This window comes from Corapipo altera, unplaced genomic scaffold, assembly GCF_003945725.1.
Source record: "Corapipo altera isolate COAL_440 unplaced genomic scaffold, ASM394572v1 1b, whole genome shotgun sequence".
Lineage (NCBI taxonomy): Eukaryota > Metazoa > Chordata > Aves > Passeriformes > Pipridae > Corapipo > Corapipo altera.
The window spans coordinates 19,086,723-19,114,228 of NW_020884881.1; the positions used below are offsets into that span (position 1 = coordinate 19,086,723).

Below are 27,506 nucleotides of genomic sequence, written 5' to 3' on the forward strand. Positions count from 1 at the left end.
TCTGAAAACACAAAGGTGTATTAAACCTGCTTAAGTTAAAGTATTAAATAACTATTAAACCTGGTTGAGTGTTACCCACACTCCAGGAGCCACAACACTGTTACAGCTCTGCTAGGAAACGGATTTTACAAAACACTTGAAATTTTTGGTGGAGTTTACAACCCATTAAATCATACAACGCCAAGAGCAAGACACCTCCTACAACCCAGCATGTCACTTTATTACAGATTTCATTTCTTAGCAGAAAAGGGAGTTACAGGGCTTTGAAACACTGAGCAGTTACAAAGCAAACAGTGGTGGAGTCACCTCCAGTCGATGTGGCGTGACAGGCTGACAGCTGCTGTTCAGAGGAGTTGTTTGGGCATGAAGGAGCAGATAAGGCTTTTTTTGTGCTAAACTGGCTTTGTGGTGGAGCATTCAGGGTCTCTTCATGAAGCTGTAGAGATGGGGGACGAGGTAATCTCTGTAGTGGCCATCTATGAACCCTTTCCCACTGTTGTGCACAAACCAGCACGGCACGTCAGTCCCGAGCACACGGTCTGTCCTGTAGTCCTTCTGCACACCCCTGGGAGGGAGAGGACACCCAAAATGAGAGTCACAGCATGGCAAGGAGACAAGAAGACATTGATAATCCTGCTCAGTCATGACACTGTTCAGCCTAAGTGGTGAATTGTGTGTCTTCCCCCAGCAAAAAGTGGAAACAAGCACAGAAGGCAATTAATTTTACAGTTCTATGACCTCGTGGGCCTTGTGGGGGTTCCAGGCACTTACACACAGATAGACTGTCCAAAGTCAGGTGCTGGGCAGCTCTAAGGACAGAACAGTTCATGCTCAAATCTTATGTTCAGTTTTGGGCCCCTCACTCCAAGAAAGACATTTTGATGCTGGAGCATGTCCAGAGAAGGGCAATGGAGCTGGGGAAGGGTCCTGTGAGGAGCAGCTGAGAGAGGTGGGGGGGGGCTCAACCTGGAGAACAGGAGGCTCAGGGGGACTCTCCTGATCTCTACAACTCCCTGACAGGAGGGTGGAGCCAGGTGGGGATCAGGCTCTTCTCCCACGTAATAAGCAATAGGACAAGAGGAAACGGTCTCAAACTGCACCAGGGGAGGTTTAGACCAGCTATTAGGAAAAATTTCTTCACTGAAAGCGTTGTCAATCATTGGAACAGGCTGCAGAAGGAAGTGTTCAAAACAACATGTAGGTGTGGTGCTTAGAGACATGATTTTAGTGGCAGACCTGTGTTGGGTTAACAGTTGGACTTGACGATCTTAGAGGGCTTTTCCAATCTTAATGATTCTGTGAAATACGAAAGAACCAACTTGTTTCAAGTGTTTTAACAGTGGCTAAACCCAGATTATTAGCAGAGAGAAAACAGAGATTTTTCCCCCAAGATCCTTGAGACTCAATAAGCCTGCAGACTGACATCCTTAAAAAGCAGATTTAGAGAGCAATAAAGCACGTGATTCCTACCTGGTGACAGTGAACTTGTTGCCCTTCACTTCCATGATGGCTTGTGGTTTCTCCGGAGGTTGCCCAGGTGTTTGGTGGTGGATGGACACTTCTGGTTCAGAGGCAAACTGACCTGGTCAGAGAGAGGTTTGAAGCTCTTTGTGCATCCTGATCTTTTAAGGTTTTAGGACCTTTTTTCTTTGAGATCTTTGAGGCTCCATGTCAGCTGCTGCTGGGCCTTTTTGGAAAGTCAGATCAGTTCCAGCAGGAAAACCTCTCATGGATCACAGGGCACTGCGTCTCCAGTGCTATGGGATCACCCACACCAGGAAAAGAAAGAGTTGTGCTGCTGAGCCAGCACACTTGTTCTAAGAAAGCAGACTGGAGCTGCAAAGACTATTTAGGAAAACAACCTCTGCTCCTCAGGATTCCCACAGCTTAAAAGGAGCCTTGAGTGGGTCCATGGCTTATAGGGCTGATTTTCCCTATGAACTGAGCCTATGCTTTTGTTTTATGCCACTGCCAGAAAGGGCTGTCATTCAGGGGAGAGCTGAATTACAGGTGTTTGCACAGAAATCTTCTCAGAAGGAAGGTTTGAGGGGTTTGTTTAGGTCTTTTTATTTTCAGCTTGCAGCAGTTTAGCCAGATGGGGAAAGCCCTGTCACAGTGTCACCAAGTCTAGTTAGGTCTGTTCTGAAAACATCCTCTCCACCTGGGACAAAGAATAATCTCCTGGTCCCTAATGTTCTACAGTGTCCTTGGGTGTTTCAGGACATTGCAATTTTCCCCATTCTATTCCTGAATAATTTTCACATCTTCCCCATTGGGATGCAGACACTAACAAACTAATGGCATGAAGGTGTGCCAGGAGAGGTTTAGTTTGGATATTAGGAAAAGGTTCTTCATGCAGAGGGTGGCTGGGCACTGGAATAGGCTTCCCAAGGAAGGGGTATGGCACCAAGCGTGCATTTGGACAATGCTGTCAGGCACATGGTGTGATTCTTGGGTTTGTCCTGTTCAAGAGCTGGACTCGATTATCCTTGTGGGTCCCTTCCAACTCAGGATTTTGAAATCCACTCAAAGACCTAGAAAAACCCCGTCCTAGTGCCCTACTTCTCCCATTACCCAACCCGCAGCTCTTACCTATCAGCCCATGGGCTGAAGAAGAGAACTGGTTTTCAGGGGGAATGTAGATTCCCAGGAAGTCAACATTCACTGGGTGTTTCTTCCACACACGGTGCAGCAGAACCATGAAGGACATCTCCTGCCCCACGGTGATGGTAACGTTGCTTTCCTTCTTCACAGAAACGAGAAGCCTGGCAGAGAGGAACCGAAGGACAGGCTCAGTTTAGCTGCTCAAACAAAGGCTCTCAGACCCCTTGAGATGATCTCAGGTATCCAGAACACCCACACAGAGGTGGCAGATACACCAGAGGATCCATCAGAGCCTTGAGAGTGGTACCCAGAGGTCTGGCAGGACAGTGTCTAATAGGACAGACACTTCATGTCCATGTTTAAGCAACCAAACCTTGCCCTACAAATTTAAGCTCTTGCTACAATGAATGGAGATTTTGGAAGTGATCCCGTCACCTAAACAGTGTTGTAGGGTGTCCAACATGTCCAACACTGTTAATCTGCAGGTGAAGGTCTCCTGGTGTTGTGAGTCATGTCATGGCAGGAACCCCGAAGGTATCTCAAATAGCATTATGTGCTTGTGGGAGCAGGTGAAAACTGCTACTCAACTTACTGTTTCCTAATGATGTGCCCCGTGTCAGACCAGGTCAGTGTGATGGCATGAGATCCATCTTTCAGCGTTATCGTTTCTGTGGTGATCTCCACTTTCAGTCCTTTGTTTTTGAAATAAAAACCGATTTTGCCAAAGTATGTGTTGAGTTTCTTATTCTCCATTTTCTTGGCCCCGACTAGCTGCCCATTGACCACAACTCCTGTGAAGAGAAGAGAAGGAATTGTTGCTTGAATCTTGGAGCACTGCCTAGAGACTTGGAGTTCTGATCTCAAGAGGAAGCACCATGGGATCAACAGAAACAGGAACTCCTCTGACTCCATGTTTTTCTCATTTTACCAGCTAAGAGAATTATTTACTAAACTGCCTCCCGATGCTACTGTTCACACCTTAGCAAAATAATCTGGTGGGAATTGCTGTTAGGTTTTGCTGGGAGTATGAGCTGATTCAGAAGCCCTTCAGTCCCTCACTCACATGAAAAGCATGGAGCAGAAAGGGCAGTGAAGAAATGGTACTAAAATCCAGCCTCGCTTCACCTGCCCCCAAATGCTCATTGCTTTTCATATAGGACAAGAGCAAACAGGTTAAAGTTGTGCCAGGGAAGGTTTAAATCGGATATTAGAAAAAATTTCTTCACTGAAAGGGTGATCAGGTATTGGAAGAGGTTTCCCAGGGAAATATTGGAGTCACCATCCCTGGAAATGTTCAAAAAACTTGTGCGTGTGGCACTTGGGAACACGGTTTAGTGATGAACATGACAGTACTGGGTTAATGGTTAGACTCAATGATCTTTATGGGCTGTTCCAAACTAAATGATTCTATGATCTTGGCTCCTTTCCCAGTGTTTGGCCATCCTCACTCCGATGCTGAATTTCACCTGTTGCAGCTCATTTCTGTAGCCTCTTGTCCTTTAGCATCTTGGAGATGCACCATGCTCCACCTTCTGATCAGGTGGTTGAGAACAGCAACAAGACTCCCCATGGCTCTTCTTTTCCCAAGCTTGATCAAACTCAGCTTTCTCAGCCTCTCCCTCTGTGTCTTCTGCTCCAGTCCTATAGTCACCTTGGTTGCCACCAGTTTGTCAACATCTTTCTTGTGCTGCAAAGCTCAAACTCCAGATATGGAAGAAAATAACCTCAGCCTCTGACCACACTCCTGTCAGCACAGCCCTCCCTACAGACAATTCCCCTACTCCCTCTGAACATCTTTCAGACCCAAGACAAGAGATCTGTGCGGTAAAATAAAATATGTTTTACTCCCTTACCGGTACCAGGATCAGAAACCAAGTTTAGGATCTTCCCAGGCTCTGAGTTGATATTGAAACAGATGTTCCTTTGGCTCTTGGGCAGGTGGATGATAAAATGTGGGTCGTTGTCAACTGAAACACAGAAAGCAAACAAGTGTGAGAAGCAGGTCAGCACCTGGCCAGGGGAGGGACACAGAGGCTGAGACACTTTGCTCAGGGGATTTTGAAGTGCTTTTTGGGATTCCTCACAGGAGGACAAAGGATCTTTCCACTCCTAAAGTAGCTAAGGAAGGTCTCAGATGCTCCTCACAAAAGCCCCTCAGACATTTCCTCCTCATATATTTTCCCTGTTTAAGGGAAGGCTCAACCTGGAGTTTTAGAAGCAGAATTTTATTTCTCCATGATGGAAGCCAGCCTCCAGGTGGGACCAAGGACCCAATTAGACACCAGACAGGCACATATCTTTGAGGTCTAGGTCTGGGATAGGAGCTAGGGCACAAAAGGCAGGTTTTGGGTGACAGCTCTGTTCAAAACTAATATCCAGTCCCCCCATGACCAACCTGTTTCCAGAAATGACATGCTCCCAAGATATCCATTTCTCAAATTAAGAAGCTCTTAGACATGTTACAAATCCACACCATCATTTTGATGCTGGGTAAAGATAAACACTACCTACCTACATCTCCCTGTCACCACTCAGAGACATAGTGAAACAGGCCAGTTTCCTTTGATTTACTGGTTTTCCTCATCTTTTGGAAGTATTTAACTCTTCCTAGTGGACTAAACAGATCCCAGGCCCTTGACCAGGAATGTCTTCACAGGAAGCAGTGGAGTAGGTACCCTCCAAGGAGCTTTTGAATATCTTGAATATTTTGAATATAGAGAGTCTCTTGAATAAAGCCCTCAAGCATTTTTCCTTATTCTCACCAACTGCTTGATCTTCCTCAACTTGATGCCAAGGCCTGTTCTGATCAACATTTCAAGGAACAAAAAGAACTCCCAGTGCAAAGTGCTCATATAAGTTGGACAGGTAATGTTATCTTGCTCATCTTCTTTTCCAAGCACTTTCTTCACTTTCTAAACTCTCAGTTTAACCCTTGAGCTGTGCTGAGAAGGAGTTTGAGAGCTCTTTGTTTGATCACTACCTAAATACATACATTTCACACAGATTTACTGCAGTTACACTGTGTTTATAGGCAGTGGTTCTCACAGCTGGCTTGTTTAAGTAGGCACTAAACTGTGGCAAAGGCCCAAGAATTAACAGGATCCATCAGTCATCAGTGCACTTGGAGATTTTTATCTAACACAGCACACTCATCTGTCATTTACAACAGCAGTAACTTTACAATAGCTTTCATCTGTCATTTTACAGTGGCGGTAACTGTGCGCTGGCTTTGCTACTGCAGAGAAGCTGAAGTTAAGCTGAGGGAGCAGCCCCAGCCTCAGGGAGACACAAAGCAGCACGTGGGGTCACTGAGATGTTTTGGATCCTATTAGGATCCAAAACAGTTTCATCCTTGCAACTTACAGAGTATTTTTAACAGGTTCATCTATTCAAAGCCAAAATTTCTGCATATTTTATAGAGAAAAAACTTGATTTTATAAAGAAAAAGCTTGGTTTGGAAGAGACCTGAAAGACCTGCCTGCCAGGGGCAGAAACACCTTCCACTAGACCAGGTTGCTCAAATCATTGTCCAATGTGGCCTGGAACACTTTCTGTGATGGTGATGAGTTGTTAGGTGATGGGTGTTGCTGTCTGGTGTTTCTTTGAGGAGAAATATTGTATATTTACCTCTGTTGATGCTCAGAGAGGACACAGGAGGACTCCTTTGCTCAGGCATGTAGCTGACTGGCACAGCTGTGACATTGGCCCAGGCTGGGATACCTTTGTTGTTATTAGGTGCATTTGGAGTTAATCCTAGAGTACCTGTTAGATGACAGCCATAATTAGGGTTCTGTAAGTGCTGACATATTAATAGCGTAATTTTTAGAACACTGCAGTAGATCAGAGCCTGATGTCTTTATATCAAGGTAAAGCAGGTTTCCACACCATTTACAACAAATAGATTTGTGTAATGAAGCCAAGATGGATTTACTCCAGTATCTCCACCAGTGGATTATGACTTACCAGGGCAGCTGAACAAACCATAAACTATCGGTGAAAAATGGAGCCTGACTTTTTAATCCTTATTTATGTGAGCAGCCCTCCCTTTAGCAAAGCCCCTAGTGTAAGGGCCTAAGGGTTTTGCCAAATAAAAAGCTGACTTTTAAAAATTTAACATGTGGTAAAAGCTTTGCTGGCTTGGGTCCTGAGGTGCCTGACAAAAAGTAGGACTCTTCCTGCATACCCTGGGATGTCCCACATACATAAAGGTTGCAAAGAAGTGTAAGGATTTAATGTAACATCCTTTCTACTTCCCTTCTATTTGAACTCTATCATCTCCCTTTGCCGTGATGGAAGCAGAAGAAAGTGTCCTGTCTCTCCCACTTAGTTCATAAAGCAACACGATCTTAAATGATCCGTGAAACTCAATTTGTTTTGACGTCTTGGCTGATATTGACTGCTGTGAAGAGGAATAAGGGGAAACAAGAGTTGAGGGACAACAGAAGGACAAAAAAGTGCACAGCTCAGTCTTCTAAATCTCTGTCAGCATCTTCTTCCTTGTATCCCTAATTCAGACCAGAGGCTGCTTTTACATAGGCAGTTATGTGTGAAGTCAATCCAGATAGGACAGGAATGAAAAAGTGGACAAAAAACTTCTGAGTTCCCAGGTCATATTAATTTTACAGATTCTTATGTGTGGAGAAGCTGTCCCATGGACAGTTCAGTTTTGCAACAAGTCTGTCTTGTCAATCCTTTGAAAAGTGAGAGATTTCACTGTAAAACACAGTCTCTGTCCGTGAAGATACACAGTGCAGCTCTGGTTGGAGTTGTATAATGACAGACAGCAAATTCTATTTCAGATTACCCATTCCCTGCCTTACACATGTCAGCTTTCTGGTACAGCCCATGTGTTGCACAATCCTTAGCACAGATTTACTTTGATATTATTTTTACAAGCTCTGCCCTCTGCTAAGGTTCAAGAGTCTTGTCCCACTGTTTCTGAAATCCATGAATGCCTTGACCCTGATTTCAGTGCTGTGAAGTTTTGACTATTCCATTAAACACAGAGACACGAGATCTCCTATTAAAATCACTTAAATCCCCTGTATCATCTAAATCAAGATAATTATGGTCTGAATTATTTAGCTGGTGCCGTGTATAATGAGTTGGTTACATGTGAATGGAATACATGCTATTTCTGGGCTGGACTGTTTGGTGGCTGTCAGCTGGAGTAGGCAGTATAAGTAACACTTAATTTCTCTTTTGGTCTCAGCTGTAGACAAGAACAGTAAATGAATCTAAATATAACAATTGACAGAAGTAAGAACCCCATCTAATTGAGCCAGAACATTTTTATAGTTATCCAGAAGCACGAGAGCTGAGCATGCAGGACATGTGCTCGGAATTTCAGTGACAATCCCGTCCAGTGTGAAATGCCAGATGGATGATGCTGTCTGTTGGTGTAATGTGGGTTATTTCCTTCCTTCACAACCAACTATGAATTCTCACATTTATGAATAGGTTTTAAATCAACAGAATCAGTTGTTCAAGGGGTTAATCTTCTACTCTCAGTGGTTCTGTAACACTGGTGGTGTTTTCCTGACAGCCACAGTTGTGCTTTTCCAAATCCCTGACTGATGAAGGTGCAAAACAGCTGCTGTTAAATTTCACTGGAAGCATGTGGCTGTGCAGGGATGACTATGGATGCACTGGACATCCAGGGATGTCAAGAGCTACTGCTTTGAGATTGACTCTGGTGTATAATACTAGAACAAGCCAGCTCCACATCATTTGTCTGGATGTAAGGTTGCTGTAAATAACAAGGTCTTTGGAACATGTATTGAAATAATGTATTTAAATCCAGAAGTTTAATTAATGAGGGACTCAGTTTTTAAAGCAACTCAGATTCCATGACAGCCTGTGACTGATTGAAAACAATTTAGGAAGCTTCCAAAGTTTAAAAGTGGTGATAAAATATGGTTAAGTCAATTCTACAGCTTCAGGGCAGGGAACTAGAGGTGTCTGTCACAGTGAGAAGATGTTCAATCTGTGAAATTGTGCACTTATTGGAAAAATCATCACTGCACAGTCAGTCCTCACTGAAGCCAGTGGCTCCAAGGAGCACCTATATAGCAAGATGCTCTCAAAGTGGCTGAAGATTTGGTCAGCTTTCACTGAAAACACAGCTCATCCTTTAAGTGGAAACACCTGGTGTGAACAATAAACACAGCTGTTCTTCCAACACAAGGAGAACAAAGCCAAAATGAGCAATGCAGTAATGTGCAGAGTGAGACACTGACCTGAGCAGCAGCCCTTCCTGGGGTCTTTGGGCTGGTCCGCCAGCATTATCTCATCCTTTTCAGCATTCTCTATCAACATGGCTGTGAAGGGAGTGACGATATGATGGTCCAGAGACATCTGTAGGATGGATTTGGTGATGTTCCTCTTCAAAGCTGCTGTGGGAGCTGCATTTCTGGGTGGAAAAAGAAGCAGAAGGCATGGTTAGCAGCTCCAGAGGGCAGCTGCTATGGCAATTCCACCATGGAGTGGTCATAGAACCAAACCAGGAGGTGTTGAGAGAGAGAAAGGCTGAGGGCTTGTGTGAATACACTCTGCATAAGGAGATTGTTTTTGGCTTCTGTGGGCTTTGGCTTGGACTCAAAGAAGCCCAGTCCATCTGCTGGTCTCAGTAGGAGACTTGTTTCTGCTTCAGAGGGGATTGATACTGAACTGCTTTGTGGCTTTCACTCAGGCTCTGTAATGAATCCCTCAGCCCCACAGCCAGCTCTGTTTGACCACACCTCACCTCTCTGCCATCATCTGGTTGACAGTCAGATAGGCCCACAGCTTCCTGGTGAAGTCGGGATCGGCGTATCTGTCTTTCTTCATGAATCCATCCAGTTCCTCAACATCTTTCAGGGTTTCCATGACCAGCTCTGCGTTTGCCTACGCAGCCAGTGAGAGACAAAGGTAAGGGCAGGTGAGCCAGAAGTGCTTTTGAGCTCCCCTCTTAGCATGGTTGGGGTTAAGGACCCACTCGGGCTCTGCCCATGGACACTTCTAGGTGAGAAAGTCCCAGTGCCGTTGGCTTGGCTGCCACTGGGGGGGGAGAGATGTAACACAACAGTCTTCTCTTAAAGACACTTTTGTGACAGTAGATTAAGTAGTTTAGGAAGCTGTTAAGAGTATCCAAAGAGCGTACTACCACATGCCAAAAGTAGAGGCTCTAAACAGAGCCTTGTAATCCTCCCCTCAGGCTTTTTCACATCCAGTTCCACTGAGGAACAGGAACCAAACTCTGTTTTCTCCCACAGACCCTTGGACTGCACTGTGTTTTGGCAGGAAAGAATGTTGAAGATGCTTGATTTTTTTTCCCTGCAACTAACAAATGACAACTCCTAAGCTTTGTATGAGTGCAGATATTTCAGCTCCTCTTCAGAAAGAAGAATCTGGATATAGCAGAATTCCCACCCCATCCCAGTCCGCCTGGATGAGCATCCCTGAAAACATGGGGAAAGTCTCATCAGACATGCCACAAGGCAGAACACCAAAGGGCAGTGCTAGGACTTCAGACATTTGTAGATCCACCAGCTTGAACTCCCCAGTAGTGGGAGGGTCAGGCATGAAAGGAGTTGCCTTAGGGGATCTTCCTTGCATCTTCACAAAGCATAAAGGAAAATCCAAAGTCTTAGTCTGACTTGAATCTTGTTGGTACAAAAATCAGAAGGAAGTTCCTCTAGCAGGTCCTGACTGTTCCTGGCTGTACCTGAAGTTTTTGTGAAACACTGCTGGACAAACCCCCCATGAGTCTTCTCACACTTCCACTCAAAACCTAAGTGGAAAAACCCACTCCACTGGCAATAACCTTCAGCAGAGAACCTGTACACATGAACGAGTGAACCACCCCAAATTCTCAGAGCAGGTATCCCAGGGACACCTTCACTCACTGCAGTCGCTGTGACGACGCTCTCCAAGTGCTGCAGGTTTTCTGAGTCCACCTTCCCAGCCACTACAATCTCTGAGCCACCAAAGTAGTTGTGGAAGCTGCTCTGGGTGACGTCTGACACTGACTCCTGGGGGTAGTTGAACTGAACCTTCTTCAGGAGTGGGGTGGAGACCTGGTTGTAGAAATTCTGAGATGGAAGGAGACAGAGAAGTGAGTTTGTTGTACCTAAAGTGACCCTCCCACGCGTGCCATTCTTACTGAAAGGACAGCAGGTGACAAAACCTGGAGCCCTAATGAGCAAGAGGGACTCTCCTTGTCTCAGAGATTGGACTTCTTCATACTTACACCTTAGTACACTTGTAAGGGGGTACAGCAAGAATATCTGGTCCAAGTCTTGTGAAAGTCAAAGGATGATCAGAAGCTCATGGGCTGTGCTTTTCCTAGACCTAAAAGGCTTGAGCACAGGTGTGTATGGGCCTGAATCCACACTCAGGTTGGTCAGCTCTCATGTTAGACACACAGTTGCTTCCCATCTAATTCTTGTCAAAATATAGACCTATATCTCCTTTTTACTCAATTCTGTGCTGTAGACTGTGTACCCCTTTCTGACTCTGTTGTACCTGGCTGATGTGGACTGGGATGTGAGCACATCTGGGCTTAGCATATGGGACCAGAGAGGGAAAAGAGGTACCCATGCAGTACTGTGCATGGGGGCTGTCTCATACACAGGGGATGTGTTCTCAGGGGTGTTCTGTTTGGCAGAACACCAGGTAGTGTGTCCTGACACACCTGTGTGGGAAGGAAGTATGAGAAGCCTGTATACATGTTGAAATCATTGGATAGTGACAGTATAAGTATGTCAGTTTGGTCAGCAGCAGTTGTTGCTCACAGACTTGGAACCAGAGCCTCCTTGAATTGAGCTTTTTCTTACACTGGCAAGGTCTGGATTGTCATCTTGTGTTTATATCCAGGCCTTTTATTAGTGCTGAAATGGCCTAATGTAAAATCCAGGCCTTAATTTTAATTCAGAAAAATTTTTTTTTATAGTTGTTTTATAGAATATTAATCCTACAAAGGGAAGTAAAGGATGTACTATAGATACTACAATAACTGTAACTAGGAACATTTAAACTGAAATACAATTGCAGGACTCTCCAGGAGAAATTATGCTTTTTGTGACCCTCTTTACAGAGAAATTACCCAGCTCCACAGCTGTGAACAGGACAGGGGAGTTTCAGAGGCAGTGGGTCAGAAACACACCTTCATTTGGGCAGAAGTCTCCTGATTTCCAAAAATCCTCTGGGCCATGCCACGGTTGTCTGTTGCGATTCTCTGCAGGAAATCGTAATCCACATCAAACCCAATCCCGAGGCAGAAGAGAGAGAATTCATCCTTTATGCTCTGCTTCACATTCTTCTGGATCGTAGTCAGCTTCAGCTCACCTTGGAGACACAGAGAGGGGGACATTCCCCTGAGCAACAGAGGAGTCTCCTTCAAGGTGAGCACATTCGTGCTCTTCCAGTGTCTCTGGCTGTCTCTTAATATTAGGGAAATCTAGACAACAATGCCAAATTTCCATTTTGCAGTGCCTGCAGCAACATTTGAGCTTCTCCTGGATGGAGATCAACAAATTGTTTTCACTGAAGACAATTTGTTTGGACTCTTTTTTGGTACCTGATGCATTTTCTCAGGCTAATCCCACCAGCCTTTCTTCCCATCCAAAGCAGGATCCTTACCTACTGTCGGGTCTCCATCAGACACCAAAACGATCATGGAGACTGAGTTAGGGTCCAACATGCCTAAATTTTGGGCCTCATTCAGGATGAAAGTGGCTCGGAGAAGAGCTTCATTGATATTTGTGCCTGTCAGAGTGAAGAAAACGAGTTTGATTCTTGCTGAGTCCAGATCAGTTCTAAGATTATAGTGGAATTAACACGGACAAGACCTGAGATCGAGGCAGCAAAACCCCTCCTCTGTAATGCTTCTGGTACACCTGCCTGCACTCTGGCTCCCTGTATCATCCCAGGCTGTCATCTTCATGTGGGCCCTCCCATTCCCCCTCACTAATTCCAGTGGGATCATTTGAGGTGTTGGAAAGTATTTGCTGTGGGAAGAGTTAGTGGGTTTGCAGGCAGGTGATTGAATGAGAGCATGAAGAAACTTTCTTTTCTGGCCATCAGCCCATTCCTTGGACAAGAAGAAGTGTATGTTTGCCGAGTTTATCTAAAGGTTTGATTTGTGGCACGGAAGGGGCAGAGGAAGAAATCAGTGTGAGGGTAACAGGAATCTGACTGCTGAGCAGTCAGAGAATAGGTATTTTCTTTGTCAAGAAAGAAAAAAATCAGTGAATCCAGAGACAAGACAATAAAATGCTGTATGGAAACTGGCTTTTCCGGATGGGAGCAGGTGTCTAAGCTTACCTCTTGATTCTTATGGGGTAACAAAGTCAGACAACATGGTTTTCTGTTCCCAGCACGGACATGATTTTGGACAAGTCTGTAACTTGATGTTGCCAGTAAAAACTTCCAACTACTCCTGTTGGTTACCAAACTGAGGTTCACTTTAGTTGGGCTACTGATCATACCATTTTGGGGGGAGAAGCCCTAATTCCCACATGACCATTCTCAGGTGCTTCTGTGGTTTCTAATATATCAATCACCCTTTGTTTCTTTGCTGCTATGTGGATCTCCATCAGTCAGGGTCTAGTCTACAATTTAGAGCCAGTGGGGAACCTTGAGTTGGGCTACTTATGATGTGCTTTACAAAGGCATGGGATGGACTTGACCTTTCAAAGGACTTTGGGATCTATGAGGCTGGAGGTAGGACCTGATGATTAAAGGCAGTTGTTCTATGGTCTGTGGTCTATCTGCCCTACCTCTTTCAGTAAAAGGAAATGCCATCCCATCCCCTAGCACAATAAAATGCAATTCTTGCTCTCATTTAATCCCAAGGCATGCTTTTCCTACCTTGAGAATCAGACTTTTTGTTAGGAATACTCTGCCAATCTGAAGGCTGCCTGAGGTACCCACTCCTGTGATCTCTAACTTCCACGAGCACCTTGCAATCAAAACCTCATACCCCCGTTGGGATGGATTGTCTGGATGTACTTCTTGGCGTCTTCAACCTGCGCTGGGGTGGCTGAGACCAGATTGTCTCTCCAGCATCGGACGTTGTGGTTGAAGTCGATGAGGGAGAACTGATCAGCAGCACGGAGCTCACTCAGGATTGCCTTCATGGCCTCGATGGTCTGAGGAGAAATTTGAGAGAAGGTAAGCTTATATTTCCTGTTCCTAAAAGCATCTTCTTAACTCGTGACTGCAGGCAAATGGTTGCCTCTGAGGAATAGCCGTGTGAGCACTGAAATCCAAAATGGAATTTGCTGTCCAAATATCTCCCTTTTTTTACACTTCTTGCATAAAGTTGGACTTTCCACCAAAGAAACACAGGAAAAATGCAATTGGGAAGATTAGGCTCATGTGACTCAACTCAGCCTTGCTAAACTTCTGGTAACCCTGAGTGAAGTGAGAGGGAACAGCATCGGCGGTTCAGGAGAGAGCAACTGCTCAGATCAGCTCAGGAGTTTTAGCTCTGTCTGCAATGCAGTTGTTTCAGGCTGGGTAACATCTTTTTGAAGATGTGTGATTTAAACAAGTGACAATTAGCCTGTCTCCCAGTTTTGCAGCACTGATTTCCCCATGGAAGCAATCTGCCAAGACTCACTATCGTGCTCCAAAGCAAATTCAAATATACCTGGATCATCCCTGGCTAATGTTTGTCTGGTCACTCCTTAAAACCCTTCAGTGACACATGATATGCATTCTCCTGAACTCCCCTTTCAGAACTACAGGGTTTTTCCTAATATATAATATAAATCTCTCCTGCTGTAAATTCATCTGATTCCATCTTATTCTACCCTGGGTGGGCATGATTGTCAGTTGATGATTTTTCCTTTTAGAACAATTGTTTGCATGTTTGGAGGCTGATTATGTCTCTCCAAGTAAGGTTCTTATTTTTCATATTTCTTTCCCCCTCTATGGGTTATGTTGTTTAAAGAATTCTTACTGCTCTTCAGAGGGCTGTCAACAACTTGTCCACATTTTGAAAGCAGGGATGTAGTACCCCCATTGAGACTTTCCCAAGGTTCAATAGGGAAGATTAGAGAAAAAGGGGTCAGAACCTTTGCAAAATGTTTTGTGATGTCAATTAAAATTTTAATTTGGAGCTAAAATGTGTATTATGATGGCACCACCTCTTCCTTGCAACATAGAAGGTGTACTACAAATAAAGAGTAAAATTGTGGAGTCTTTGATTCACCAAATATTCTCCAGATTCACTGAGATTTTCAGTGGAGTAAACAGTAAAGAATTAAGCTGGTATTTTGTGTGCCAGTGTGTTACAGGATTGCACGGTAAAGCACATGGGAAAAGTTGGCAGGAGGCTCATTTTGCAATAGAGGTCAAACACTTACTTGTTTCATTTTCAGTCCCCACATCGAGCCACTGACATCTATCACAAATAAAATGTTTTTGGGCAGTGGATCAAGATTTTCTGGAGCAAAGAAGTGAATGAAATATCCATTAAAAATCTGCAAAATAAAATAAAAATATCACAGTGAAGTGAACTATAGAAAACATTTCAGAAAACTCAAGACAGCAGGAGAGTAGAAAATTCTTATTTTCTTAATGAGCCAATTATTTTTCCCTATTTTCTTTTACTATTCTTCTTTATTGGCCAATTCTAACTTTCAGCTCTGCAGGTCTCTGCAGCTTTACACCATTTATACTCCACAGTCTTTACTTATCATGAATTAAAGTCTGATTCTCAGACAACTGCCATGCACTAGCACAGGGAGAAATGAAAAACATTTTTAAAAAAAGACTGTTCTGCCTGTAATAATTCAGCCTCATAACTCAGCTTCATGTTAACATAAAAATAGTGATGTTCTGGTTGTCTCCTTGTGATGTATTGGTACAACATCCAATGACTCTGATTCAATATTAAATCACCAGAGTGCTGTTAGGTATAAAGACATTGGATTTTGGACACGACAGGAGTCTGCTCCTGACTATATGTAAACCCATGTCTTAGTCATAAATTAAGTAAATCCATTCTACCCACTTAAAATCTCTCTGTTCTCTCAATTGGATACAGAGCTTGTTCTCGTGCTTATTCTCCTGAAGGATGAAGTTTAGCACAATTTGCTTAATGGCAGCAATTCTTGTATTCCCAGATCTCTCTCCCCAGTGGAACAGCAACACTCACTTCCAGTTCCCCACCCGTGGTTTCTCTGTTCACATCGTATTGCACCACAAAGTTTCCGTCCACTGCTGTGGAGGAGCACGTGGGGCATTTTCGTTGTTGGGCCATCGTTGGCTTGAAGGAAACATGAGCCTTGAAACGAGAAGAGATCATCAGTCAATCAGGTGATGTGTGAAAGATGGATGATCGAAAATGCAGAGTCCAACTCTTCATGAAACACCTGAATTTTGCTGAATGCTTTTCTGTTTTCATTATTTGCACTCTCAGTTTAAGTGGAAAATGGACTCCAAAGAAAAACAGCACCAAGGTTTACCTGGACATGTTGATTCAGTAGTAGCAACTGCGATGCAAATAACATGACCCATCTAGAGCAGCAAATATTTCAATTAGAGCAGTGCAAACCATTTCTAGTAGGTAACGCATCGACTTATTTAAAATTTTCCTGGTTGAAACTATCCGTCATTTTATCAATATTTTTAATAGATTTTAACTGCTTTTAATAGATTTTTTCCCAAAAAAACCCAGGAGCTCTTTTGTCTGTAAATTGAGCACTAGGAAACATTTTAATTAGTCACGTGTTTTAGTCACTCAGACTTTATGGTTTTTTTCCTCTGTTTTAACTGGATAACTTGAAATTTCCTGAGAAGATAAGACATAATACAGCCCCATAGTACATCTGAAATAATTTGCTAAACTGGGAATGTGGGTGAAAGAGACATAAATTTGAGCCTGTATACCAAGAAACAATACTGCCTGGAAGATAATCATGGAAGTAAATACAGACTTTTGCCATATTTTTGCATCCTCTCAGCAGGTACAAAAACAAAATGCCAGGACTGCATAGGGTCAAGTGGAAAAAGTGAAGCTTTCATGCTATTTCCAGTCTGTGGCTTGTTACCTTTTTCTCTCCCTTGGAGATGGTGGTGATTCCATCAAAATGATCTCCAAGTGAATTGGGAACGTGCACATAACGAAGACCCTGCGGCTCAATAATGCGAACGTCCACCTAAAGGCAGGAAAGGAGGACATTCAGCATGGAGCAGTGCCAGTGTGGAACCAGGATCTTGGGAATTCTCCACAGACTCCAGCAAGGGGGTGGATTCCCCTTGAGAATGTTCCAGTAGGGCCAACCCCATTCATGGCGGGGATCCACGCAATGCTTAAAATTGATCATGAAGGAAAGGTAAAACGAAAGTGTCCAAAGAATAGAAAGAATCTGGGGGAAAAGGCACAAAGGAAGCACAAAGTGGTTCTGTCTCAGTGCTGCTTTGGGTTAGGAAGCTAGTAGGAACACTCTGTTATGAGTTCTCTCCCCCTCTACTCACGCTATTGACAGTACAGAGAGTACTTTTGCTTTTGTTTGGATGGCCAAGGTGATTTGGAAAATAAATTTTTTTATCCTGTCAGCCTGAGATAAGGCCTTTTTTTCTGATTGTGTTTCTGAATAGTTAATAAAACAACTAGGAGGCAGAACACATCCTTTTCAGCAGGACTAACTCAGGCCTTTGGACAGCTTGAAGCAGATCACAGCCTGCACCAAGGAAATGTGAGCAGCAAACTTTCATATACAGTTTGTGCTGAAACCATGAAAAGCTGAAGAAAACATTTGTGAAATGGGAACAAAGAATGGTCAGATGGAAATGTGCAACAAGCCCTGTATCTTGTGTCTGTTGATGGAAGACAGAGGAGACCTCTGCATGAGTGTAAGAAAGAGGGTAAAATTAAGACTGCATAAGAATAAGTAACAATACTGCACATAGTTCTGGTGCCCCCAACACAAGAAGGACATGGAGCTGTTGGAGTAAGTCCAAAGGAGGGCCATGAAGTTGCTAATGAGACTGGAGCACCTGCCCTACAAAGACAGGCTGAAAAAGTTGGGGCTGTTCAGCCTGCAGAAGAGAAGGTTTTGTGGAGACCTCACAACAATCTTCCAGAATCTGAAGGGGCTACAGGGAAGTCGAAGAGAGATTCCCCATTAGGAACTGTAGTGGTAGAACAAGGAGTAATGTGTTCAAACTGAAAGAGGGGAAATTTAGGTTAGTTACATAAAAGAAATTCTTTGCTCTGAAGGTAGTGAGATACTGGAACATATTGCCCAGGGATGTTGTGGATGCCCCATCCCTGGGAGTGTTCAAGGCCAGATTGGATGGGGCTTTGGGCAGCCTGGTCTAGAGAGGAGCAAATGTGTCCTACCTCCTCTCCTACTAGCACAGTTGGGCATCTCCTGAATCGTGACTGACTCACATTAGAACCACTTGCAAACAAGCTTTGACATATATATGTGCTTGTGTGAATTTGCCTTGACTGAAGGAAAACAAACAATATTGATATTTATTTGGAACTGTGCTTTTCACGATAATCCCAACTTCATGAGATGTTGTCCTATGACAGCTGATGATCTCTGAAAAACTGTCCCTCCACGACCAGAAGATGATTTCTCTTAGAGTCATAGAATCATAGAATTGGGTTGGAAGGGACCTTAAAGATCATTTAGTTCCAACCCCTCTGCCACGGAGAGGGACATCTCCCTGATCTACGGGAGTGTCCTGCTATGGGGCTCGTAGGAGCCATGGCTTCTTTCTCAGTAAGGATTCACCTGTGAGGCTCTGCCTTCACACACCAGCTCTGCTTTACCTCCATGTGCTTGGCCAGGCGTCCTGGCTTCACAGAGATGAGGTGCTCGTAGGAGCTTAGTCTCCTTCGAATCATTTCATGATAGTGAAGCTGGAACTGGATCTTCATTCCAGGGGGCACATTCACTTCGGTTTGGAAGTTTTCCATATCCAAGGCATTGCTCCTGAAAAGTCAGCTGTGGGGTTATTTCGAGGAAATACAAGGAGAAAAAAAGCTTCTCTGCATTTTGGTTTAGACTGATGCATTTACTGAGTCTGATTCTAACTGTAGCCTATATCAGGGAGCTGCAGTGGTCTCTTAGCAAGGTATGTTTTAGCAAGAAGGAAGCAGACAGTTTAATTCCATGACAATTAAATATCAGAGCTGCTCTAAGTAAGAATTTTCCTTCCCAGGATTCCCTCTCATCTATCTCCTCCTGGGATGGGTCACCTCAGTTCTCCTGTGAACAAGTCCAGTACAAAATCCATATGCCAAAGTGTTTATACCTGACTATTCCAGCAGCTTTGCCTTTGGCTTTTGCTTGGGAGTACATTCTTCTGGCTTCAGATTTTTCTCGAATATGGCTGGTAAATGTTATCCCATTGATATCCCTAGGAGAGAGAAGCACAGTCAGATTGAAAAAAAACAACTTTACAATGACTGTTTCTTCACTTCACATCAGTGAAATCTAAGCGGGTGGGAAATGAAATAAGAAGGTTCTTATTTAACCTCAAAGCAATGAAATCTGATTTTCAATAGATCTCTATCTTTTTCCCTACCTGCTTTTTTTTAATTTCAGAGCACTATTGTGCTCTGAGGAGGATCTGTTCTCCTCCACCTCCTTCACACTTTCCCCATGCTTTGGGCAGGGCAGGAAGCTACTGGTGCCATGGCTGGTTTGGAACATGGATCAGGACACATCTCCTGACCAGCAAGCTGGCTGCTGCCTCTCTGAATTGATAGTGAACCAGGAGAGTTTCTGTTCAGTGAAGGCTCTAATTTGGGAGTCTCTCATTTGATCTGGTGCCAGCTTGGACAAGATATGTGGAAGCTTATTCCATTTGAGACTTCTTGTCTAATTTTATTGATATTGCCCAAAGGCCCAACAATTACTGGGGAGGAAGAGCTGGACAGACAAACAGACTGATGACATGACCCTTTTTTCTTTGAGAAAGCCTGCTAATATTACAATGAACCAGTAAAATAGTGAAGTGTTTTGCTTTTGTAAATACTTCCTTCCCACCCCACTGAACACTGCCAGAGCACAAGGCTGATACCTGCCCACTACTTACATAGTAAAGTTGTCAATGAAAGCTCCTTTGGGGACTTGCACATCAAACACTATGGGCTGGGGCCGTTTTGCATTATTCACCATTTTGGCTTGGATCATTGTGTTGGCCAGCCGAGATGTTATGGTGGATTGAACTTTGTAGCTGTACAGACCTATCTTGTCATCGTCCTCCACCTGCAATTGACAAAATTACTCTATAAATTTAGGACGTCAATAGAAAAAATGCCCTTGAGGGCAATATCAACCTTTTTTTACTATAGTCTCAGTACCTATTTTTTGACTGCTGTTAAAAATGGCAGCTAGGTGGGACATGAGCTCAAGTTCCAGACATCTCCATATTTTACCAGGCAACTGTGGCAGGATACTCATGTGAATAGAGTTCATTATAACACTTCAGCTGAAAGAGGGAATGTTTTCCTCACTTTTTGCCGTGCACCCAGTCCTTGGAATCATTCTATTGATGCAATGTAGCAAGGAAAGCTATGCAGTAATCCTCAACATCATATACTGAGAAGGAGAGAGCTCACATTTTCAACAAAAGTCCTAAATAAAGGATACCTGAAGCATTGGTTACTGACCTAGTGCTGTAAATGGTTAAACCACAGCAGTGGGAGAACAGTATTAAACTGGTCTATTAAGACATTGTCTAATCACTTTTGATGCTTATTTCTTCATATTTACCATACCCTTCTCCCTCCAACAGCAGATGTATCAACAGCATTGTGCAAACAGTGCTCTGTTTAAAGAAAATAGGTTAATACTCAACTGGCAGTAAAAACAAGGAACTGAACAAACAGAAGGATTGATTTCCAAAAAATGGTTAACTAGAAAATCACTTTGTTCTGTATTATTTTCTGCAGAGGAAGAAAAATACTCACCAGATCTCCAACGTACCCCCAGTCAGATGTGCTTCTCTGGAAAAGGAAAAGATGGAGGAGGTATTTTAGCAAAGCTGAGAACACAGACTGGCTGTTTCAAAACAGGGATCAGTGTGTCTAAAAGCTGTTTTCTAAGAATATGAATTGCAGAATCACAGAGAATCAGAGAATCGTTAAGGCTGAAAAAGACCTCTGAGATCAGCGAGTCCAACCATTAACCAAACACTCCCAGGTCCACCAACAAACCACGTCTCTAAGCACCATATCTGCACGCTTTTTTGAATACTTCCAGAGATATTTATCCCACCACTTCCATGAGAAGCCTGTTCCAGTGCTTGACAACCCTTTCAGTGAAGAAATTTTCTTTAATATCCAATCTAATCCTCCCTTGGTGCAACTTGAGTCCGTTTCCTCTTGTCCTGCCACTTATTACCTGGGAGAAGGGACTGACCCCCATCTGGCCACAAGCTCCTGTCAGGGAGTTGTAGAGAGTCAGAAGGTCCCTCCTGAGCCTCCTTTTCTCCAGGCTGAACACCCCCAACTGCCTCAGCTGCTCCTCATCCAACCTGTGCTCCAGACCCCGCCCCAGTTTCATTGCTCTTCTCTGAATGAGAATTAGTTTGAGTTCTCTGACTTAGTGTCAATATTCCTTTTGTCTTATTTTATGCATTTATACATGAGATGCTGGAACATGCAATCTCACAGCTGTGACTCAGAGCCTCTCAAAACCAGGACATCTCTCTTCCTCTGTCTTTTATTTTATTTTTTTTAATAGAAAACAAAGAACAAATACATTCTTCCTGAAAGCAAAACATACTGGCAGAAAGTCATCATTTTAATTCATTTTCGCTTATATTATAGAATATTTATTTATGTATTATATGCAACGTGTGTGTATAACAAAACTTATTGTATAATTGATATTACATTTATGTTCTTGTATATATGAAAGTTAGTTATCTATGCACTGCTTGGAAGATCTGAAACTGCCCAATAATGGTTGTGTTCTTTCCCCCTGCCTCATGAATCGTTCCATTTGGAAATTTCTATGAAGAGGTGGTGACATCTTGTGGCCATTTGAATAATTCTGTTTAATTCCCTAAAAAAACTTCGCACAAACAAATCTGGGAAGGGATTTGGCTCACCGAGTTCTAGGAGTAGATGCAAGTGTTTGATGTAGAGATCTACGTTGGTGTTATCATCACAATTAGGCAAGCTCAGCTTTTCAAGGTCAATGGTGTGATATCCTTCATCTGAAGATAAATGCCCTGGTTTGATTGAATGAGTCCTACCCCCAACCATGCTGGCTGTAGGGATTAGAGGAGTGGGCACCCAGTGCTGCTGGCAGTGCCCGAGGACACCACCCTGGCTGTCATCTTGAGATCCAGCAGATCACAGGGCTCCTGTAGGTTTTCCATGATATCTGACACCCAGCAAGGTGTCTTGGACACAGATCCACACCTGCAGGCAACTGAGCTGAGCCATTCAGCTCCACAGATTGCAACAAAAGCTTAGGGAGACTAGTTCAGGTGTCTATGGCTAAATTATAAAACATACCAAAATATACAGATCTCAACCGAAGTTTCAGTAGCACCTGAATCCAAGAGGACACAAAACCAGAGAAGATGCTCATGAAAATGGTATTAGTCACATGGTACACATAAACTTGACCTACAGTTATTAAGTTCACCTGATGTTAATTAATAAATCTTCTGCTGTATAAGAAATGATGATGTCATAATAAGATCATTTTAAGGAGAAGATTTTAAGGATCCCTTAAAGCCAGATAGAGAGACATTACTTCCACCTGCCTGAGAACAAATGCAGGTTTTTATTTTTTAGCTATACAAGCTCTACCTGAACCATTCAGACTGGGATTTCAAGATCTGGAATTTTATGGCTCTCAAACCCTCTGCAAGCCCAGTGGACTGATCCTTGCTCAGTCCATCCTAACACCCCATAAACTTCCCTGTACAGTGTGATGGACCTTCACATCTGATAAAGAACCAGACCACGAAGAGTGACTGCTCATGGTATGTATGTCCCCACACATACTCTTGGAATAGGGAGCATCACCACCTGGAATACAAATTAAGATTAAACCAACCTTAACTGAAACAAATTTAATTTTGAAAAGATGAAGGTTAAGACCTTAGTACAGAGAGGATTTTATTTGTTGGGGTATCTTTCTAGTTCTCAGCTTAGGGTTCCTGACCCTCTTTAGGAATGGTGCTTAAAGCTTTCAAGATGTCCAGGTTTCCTTCCTGATTGTTTTTGATGGGTGGAAGAGAAGAGGGAGGTGCTGATGGAGACAGGAGCCTATCGCTTGCACACATGGTGAATCCCACAGCTGTTGTTAGAGATCAGACATGGGGTGGGCCAACCATACCCCTTAGGATCTTAGAGGCTGCAGAGGGAAGCCACTCCAACAGGTCAGGAGGACAGAGTTGTACCCTATATCTTCAGGTCCCTGAATCCTAGAATCATAGAAACACAGAGTCACAGAATAATGTGGGTTGGAAGAGAGGGACACCTTTCACTAGACCAGGTTGCCCCAAGCCCCATCCAACCTGGCCTTGAAGATATCAACACTTCAGGTCTGGGTGCTGATGTGGTTTCTGAGAACATGGGCCTCTGTGGCACATGAAATTCGTGCTACTTCTGGTGTGAGGATTCATGGCTGATCATTTAAACCACATCCAGACCTGCTGATAATGGCACTGCACAGAAAGAGGATCCTGTGCCATATCTAATGTGTCTCAAATTGCTAATTAGGATGGAGACAACAAGTTCCTTGGGAACTGTCTGAAGGATCTGGTCTGACAGATACCCTGTCTTCAGGTACTGGGAGCTGTCTTCTCCTGACACCTGTGCGGGCTTATGGGTATTTAGCCCCTCACACTGATCTTTGTTCAAATCACTGTGCATGGATGTTTCAGCTACTTGGTAAAATCAGGAAAGCAGATTCAGAGCTATTCTGCTGCATTCGACAGAAATTAACTTGAGAAACTAAAAGGAAGATGAGATCTGGAAGTGTTCAAGGTCAGGCTGGTTGGGACTCTGAGCAATTTGGTATAGTGGAGGGTGTCCCTGCCTATGGCAGAGGACTTGGAATTAGATGGTTTTTAAGGCCCCTTCCAACCCAAACCATTCTATAATTCCAACCTCTCTCTCCATTTTTCCTTCCTATGCTGGTTCTCTTACAGAGGAAACCAGGCAGGCAGAGCACTGAGGAAATAAGTGTGATTTCACCCGGCTCTCAACAGGCAGTTATCAGGACCAACACAGAGGAGGAACATCCAGCCTCACAGTCTAGACACAAACTCCATTATCTATCTCTAAAACAGAGATAACACCTCTGCACCACCAGACAGAGGTTCACAAGGTCACCTGCATCCAGCCTATGGGACACTCTGCTGCTGTGGTCATGAGGACCATCCACATACCTGAGACACGGCATTTTTGGAATTACTCAGGAACAAATATTTTTTACCAGAATACCTGATCTGGACCTAAAAACTAATTTTGTCTATTTAGAGATAATCAATAGGGTCTGCAGAGGAGCTCTCTTGTCCTGTTACCCACGGGCTAGTGACTTTGCTGGGTCTACCTCATTGTAGAAAAACATAAGTCTGAAACAAAAATTTGGGAGACAACCTTCTTCTAGTGTTAAACAGTAAATAACTGTGTGCCTGCTGCTGGTCAAGAGCTGATGCCTCAAGATATTTTGCACAGTTCAGTTTAATCTCATTGATTATATTTTATTGTGACTCAACTAATAGAAAGGTAGATGAGATCTTAGTTTTACTGGTTTGCAAAGATTCATTTGATAGGTAAAGGATGGGAAATAATATATGGGAATATAAGCAATAACTGGTGTAATAAAACCACTAATAGAATTGCAAATTACTGCATGCATATGTCTATACCTGTGTGTATCTGGAATTTTTGGTAAAAGAGGCAACATAATGTATAATACAGACATGTTGGGAAGAGATGATGCCCTGAAGAAGTGCAGATAGAGAGGATTTCTCCCTGGATCATGATTAAACTACTTAAATACTGGCCCGGTGAATGCGAGTGGGCTTGACTCACATTCATGTTAAAGTCTGCCACTTTCTGCCACTATAGTTGGGGTATTCAGGTGTCAATAAGTTCCATTTACCCTCTGTGGGAGGCTCCTTTGGAAAAGCCTCAGGATAAAGAAGAATCAGGTTTGCCTCTGCGTAACTTCAAAGATTCTGGGAAATTCAACTTCAGCTCAAGAGGATCTTCTGTTTTCCCTATATTGAACAAGCTCAAGAAAGGCAGCACCACAGGTTGGTGGAGGACAAGGTCCACTCTGATCATCATTTCTTTCATGCAGTGTAATAAAAGTTAATACCTTCAAACAACTGATTTCATTATTATTATCATTAATTTCTACTGTGTTATACACGGGAAAAGTCCTGCAATGCTGTTTCAAATCTTTCTGTTTCCCAAACTGACAGACTATAATAATCTGCATCCCATCAGTGGGCTGGAAACAAATTTTCTTTCCTGGTCTCAGACTCCACCAGCTCATCACCCAGGTGACACTATGTTGCACTGGAGCACAGTGTCACATTTTTTACCAGAGTTAAATAGGAATGAACTTTAGTACCCACGGGACTGAAAGGTTTCAGTCCCTGCTGCCAGTATCTAAAGTCCTTCTCTGTTTTCTCATGGAAAAGCCTCACCAGTATCAATGGGATTTTCACCACACATGAAGTTAGACAAGCATCTCCACTGCTTATTGTCTGAACTGTGTTCCTTAGGAGCAGGTATGAAACAAAGCCTTGCTGCACTTAAAGAATAGTAGCAATTCTTATCCCAACAAGAGCTATGGAAGTCTCAATGCCTATAAGGACCTGCAGGTCCCACCTGATTGCACACTCACAACCCTTGACATGGAACAAGCCTCCTGGAAGGAGCTCTCAGGTATTCTTCATTCTCTTTTCTGGAAGCATTTCTGAGTACTGTACCTGGTACCTGCCATTTCTCGTCTTGGAGCTTGAAGGAAATCCATCAATTTCTAGGTCAATCAAGTTTTCCACTTCCTAAAGGAAAAAAGAAGAAGAAAGAAAAAGTTGTTGCTGCAGCCTTGGTGTTTGATTTATCACTTGATTTATTATAGATATTATAGTAGAGTTCCAAAGGGAATTTACCTCCCCTTGGTGCAAGTGAGGAGCAGATGCACAAAGCATCTCAGACAAAATCCTTCAACCTCACACATTCAATTTCCCTCAGAGGCCAACCAGCTCTATAAATTCTGATGAGATCATGACCTTTACCATCATTTTATGGCCTTTCCTTCTAAAACAAGAAGTAATATTTAACATGAAATGACCATAAAGAGCAAGAGGCAGATGATTATCATTAGGATGGGTCTAGCCATGGTGACTACAGCGTTTCAGACTCTGATCTAGTTTAAATCAGCAAGTTCAGAGGACTTCTGAGAATTTCTGCTCAGACCAGTAGAAATCGTCTCTGGTTTTATACTAATACACCTAAGAACCAAACTTATCCTGTTGACAGCAAAAGAACATCAGGTCTTTTCCAAATGCAAAGCTGCTCTGATTCAATTAGAAGTGTAGGTCTTATACCACAGCAATACTCTTAATTAAATTTTGTTGTGAGTTTAATTTATGGCAATAAAGAAGTTCAAGTACATGAGTTCCTTTCCAACTTACATGATAATATACTCACAAAGGTTTCCACAAAATTAACTTAAACTATCTAAGCACATTGATGTTAAACTGATGTTATGGCATCTATGGTTAGAAAGTACTGCAGGTCTGGAATATTTTTCCTCAGAATTAAAAACTCCGAAAAAAAATGTTGCTGTGTCATGAAAAGTGCTGTAAGAAGAAAGAAAAATAATATACCCCAGCTCACTAGGGATTTTTATTAGTCCTGCAAAGGAAAAGAAAGCTTCACATCATCCCTGCTGACTTCACAGAAATAATGTAACACAGCAACGTGGAAATTGGTGTAGATACCCAAATCTAAGTTCACTTGAGTCCAGGGGTTTAGATTTGGACTCAGTTTCAGAGTCAAAGCTAATGACTACTTCTGTTCATCATTGTATTAACCCAATTAAGCTCTTCTATAAACTATCTCATCCCTCTGCTAAGGAAAGTACAGTCAATAAGGTCTTCATATTTGAATAACTGTTAGCAAAAACCCATATGAACCTTTGCTGAAGTTCGTAGTGGTCCATACAGGACATTCCGTCCACAAAGATGTCTAGGTGTTTTATTTCTGCTTATTCCATGGAAACAGGATATAAAATATGCTGAAGGTCTGCTTATAGGAGCGCAGTTGCATGTTTAAAGGTTAAAACCACCAGAAAAGGCAACATTGGAGTAAAAATATGAAACCCACTTGAAAAGAAAGTTGGAGTTATGCTCATACACTTCAGTAATATTAAAAAAGCAACACTATGAATGACAGGTAAAACCAATTATCAGAACAATCCCAGTTACAAATAAAAGTAGAGGAGAATTCATAAGGCACAAGCAGAGAGGCAAAGCAGTGACTTCTGCTCCCACTGCGGCTTCCATCTGGATTTCAGCAAGGAAGGGAGACCTAGGCCCTGCCTTTGAATACTCACATCTGGGATTTCGTCGATGACAAGATCAAAGGTTCCTACTCCAGAAACGAGGAACAAAACCAGGAAGCAGATCAGATCCTTCATTTTCCTCCAGCTTGTCTCCTAAGGACGGCCCGTGCAGGTACCAGACACAAGTCCTTCCCTTCTCTGAGACAAGTTCAAGGAAACAGCTCAAGTTATGCAGAATTTTGAACAAAGTTCTGACTTTGTTTAGGCCATAGGTAAATATTTGCCTTGCAACGCAAGTCCGAGTTGTGGTGCCTGAGCAAGGGTTATCCAAATAGTGTCTTCACTCGCCCCTGCCCTCGATAACAGCTCCGGCCTGGATAGGCTCACTCCTTG

The 27,506-nt window shown here is 43.2% G+C and overlaps 1 protein-coding gene across 1 annotated transcript; it reads right to left on the reverse strand.

Moving 5' to 3' along the window:
- Positions 1-199: 199 nt before the first annotated feature.
- Positions 200-27,388, reverse strand: ITIH2 (inter-alpha-trypsin inhibitor heavy chain 2). The gene is made up of 21 exons (XM_027639553.1): positions 27,165-27,388; positions 25,534-25,608; positions 20,531-20,566; positions 19,654-19,826; positions 18,868-18,972; positions 18,383-18,545; positions 16,647-16,754; positions 15,752-15,880; positions 14,958-15,074; positions 13,568-13,736; positions 12,226-12,351; positions 11,750-11,931; positions 10,491-10,676; positions 9,350-9,489; positions 8,844-9,016; positions 6,232-6,366; positions 4,458-4,571; positions 3,197-3,395; positions 2,593-2,765; positions 1,471-1,582; positions 200-565 (listed from the first exon to the last, which is right to left on the reverse strand). The coding sequence occupies exons 1-21, from the start codon at positions 27,246-27,248 to the stop codon at positions 418-420; spliced, it is 2,847 nt and encodes a 948-aa protein (XP_027495354.1). The 5' UTR covers positions 27,249-27,388; the 3' UTR covers positions 200-417.
- Between the last annotated feature and the right edge of the window lie 118 nt (positions 27,389-27,506).

Coding starts and splice junctions, on each gene's coding strand:
- ITIH2 (XM_027639553.1), bottom strand. CDS start 27,248: ATGAAGGATCTGATCTGCTTCCTGGTTTTGTTCCTCGTTTCTGGAGTA. Junction 16,755..18,382: donor GCCTGGCCAAGCACATGGAG/GTAAAGCAGAGC, acceptor TCCTGCCTTTAG/GTGGACGTTCGCATTATTGA. Junction 2,766..3,196: donor GGGCACATCATTAGGAAACA/GTAAGTTGAGTA, acceptor CCTCTCTGCCAG/GCTTCTCGTTTCTGTGAAGA.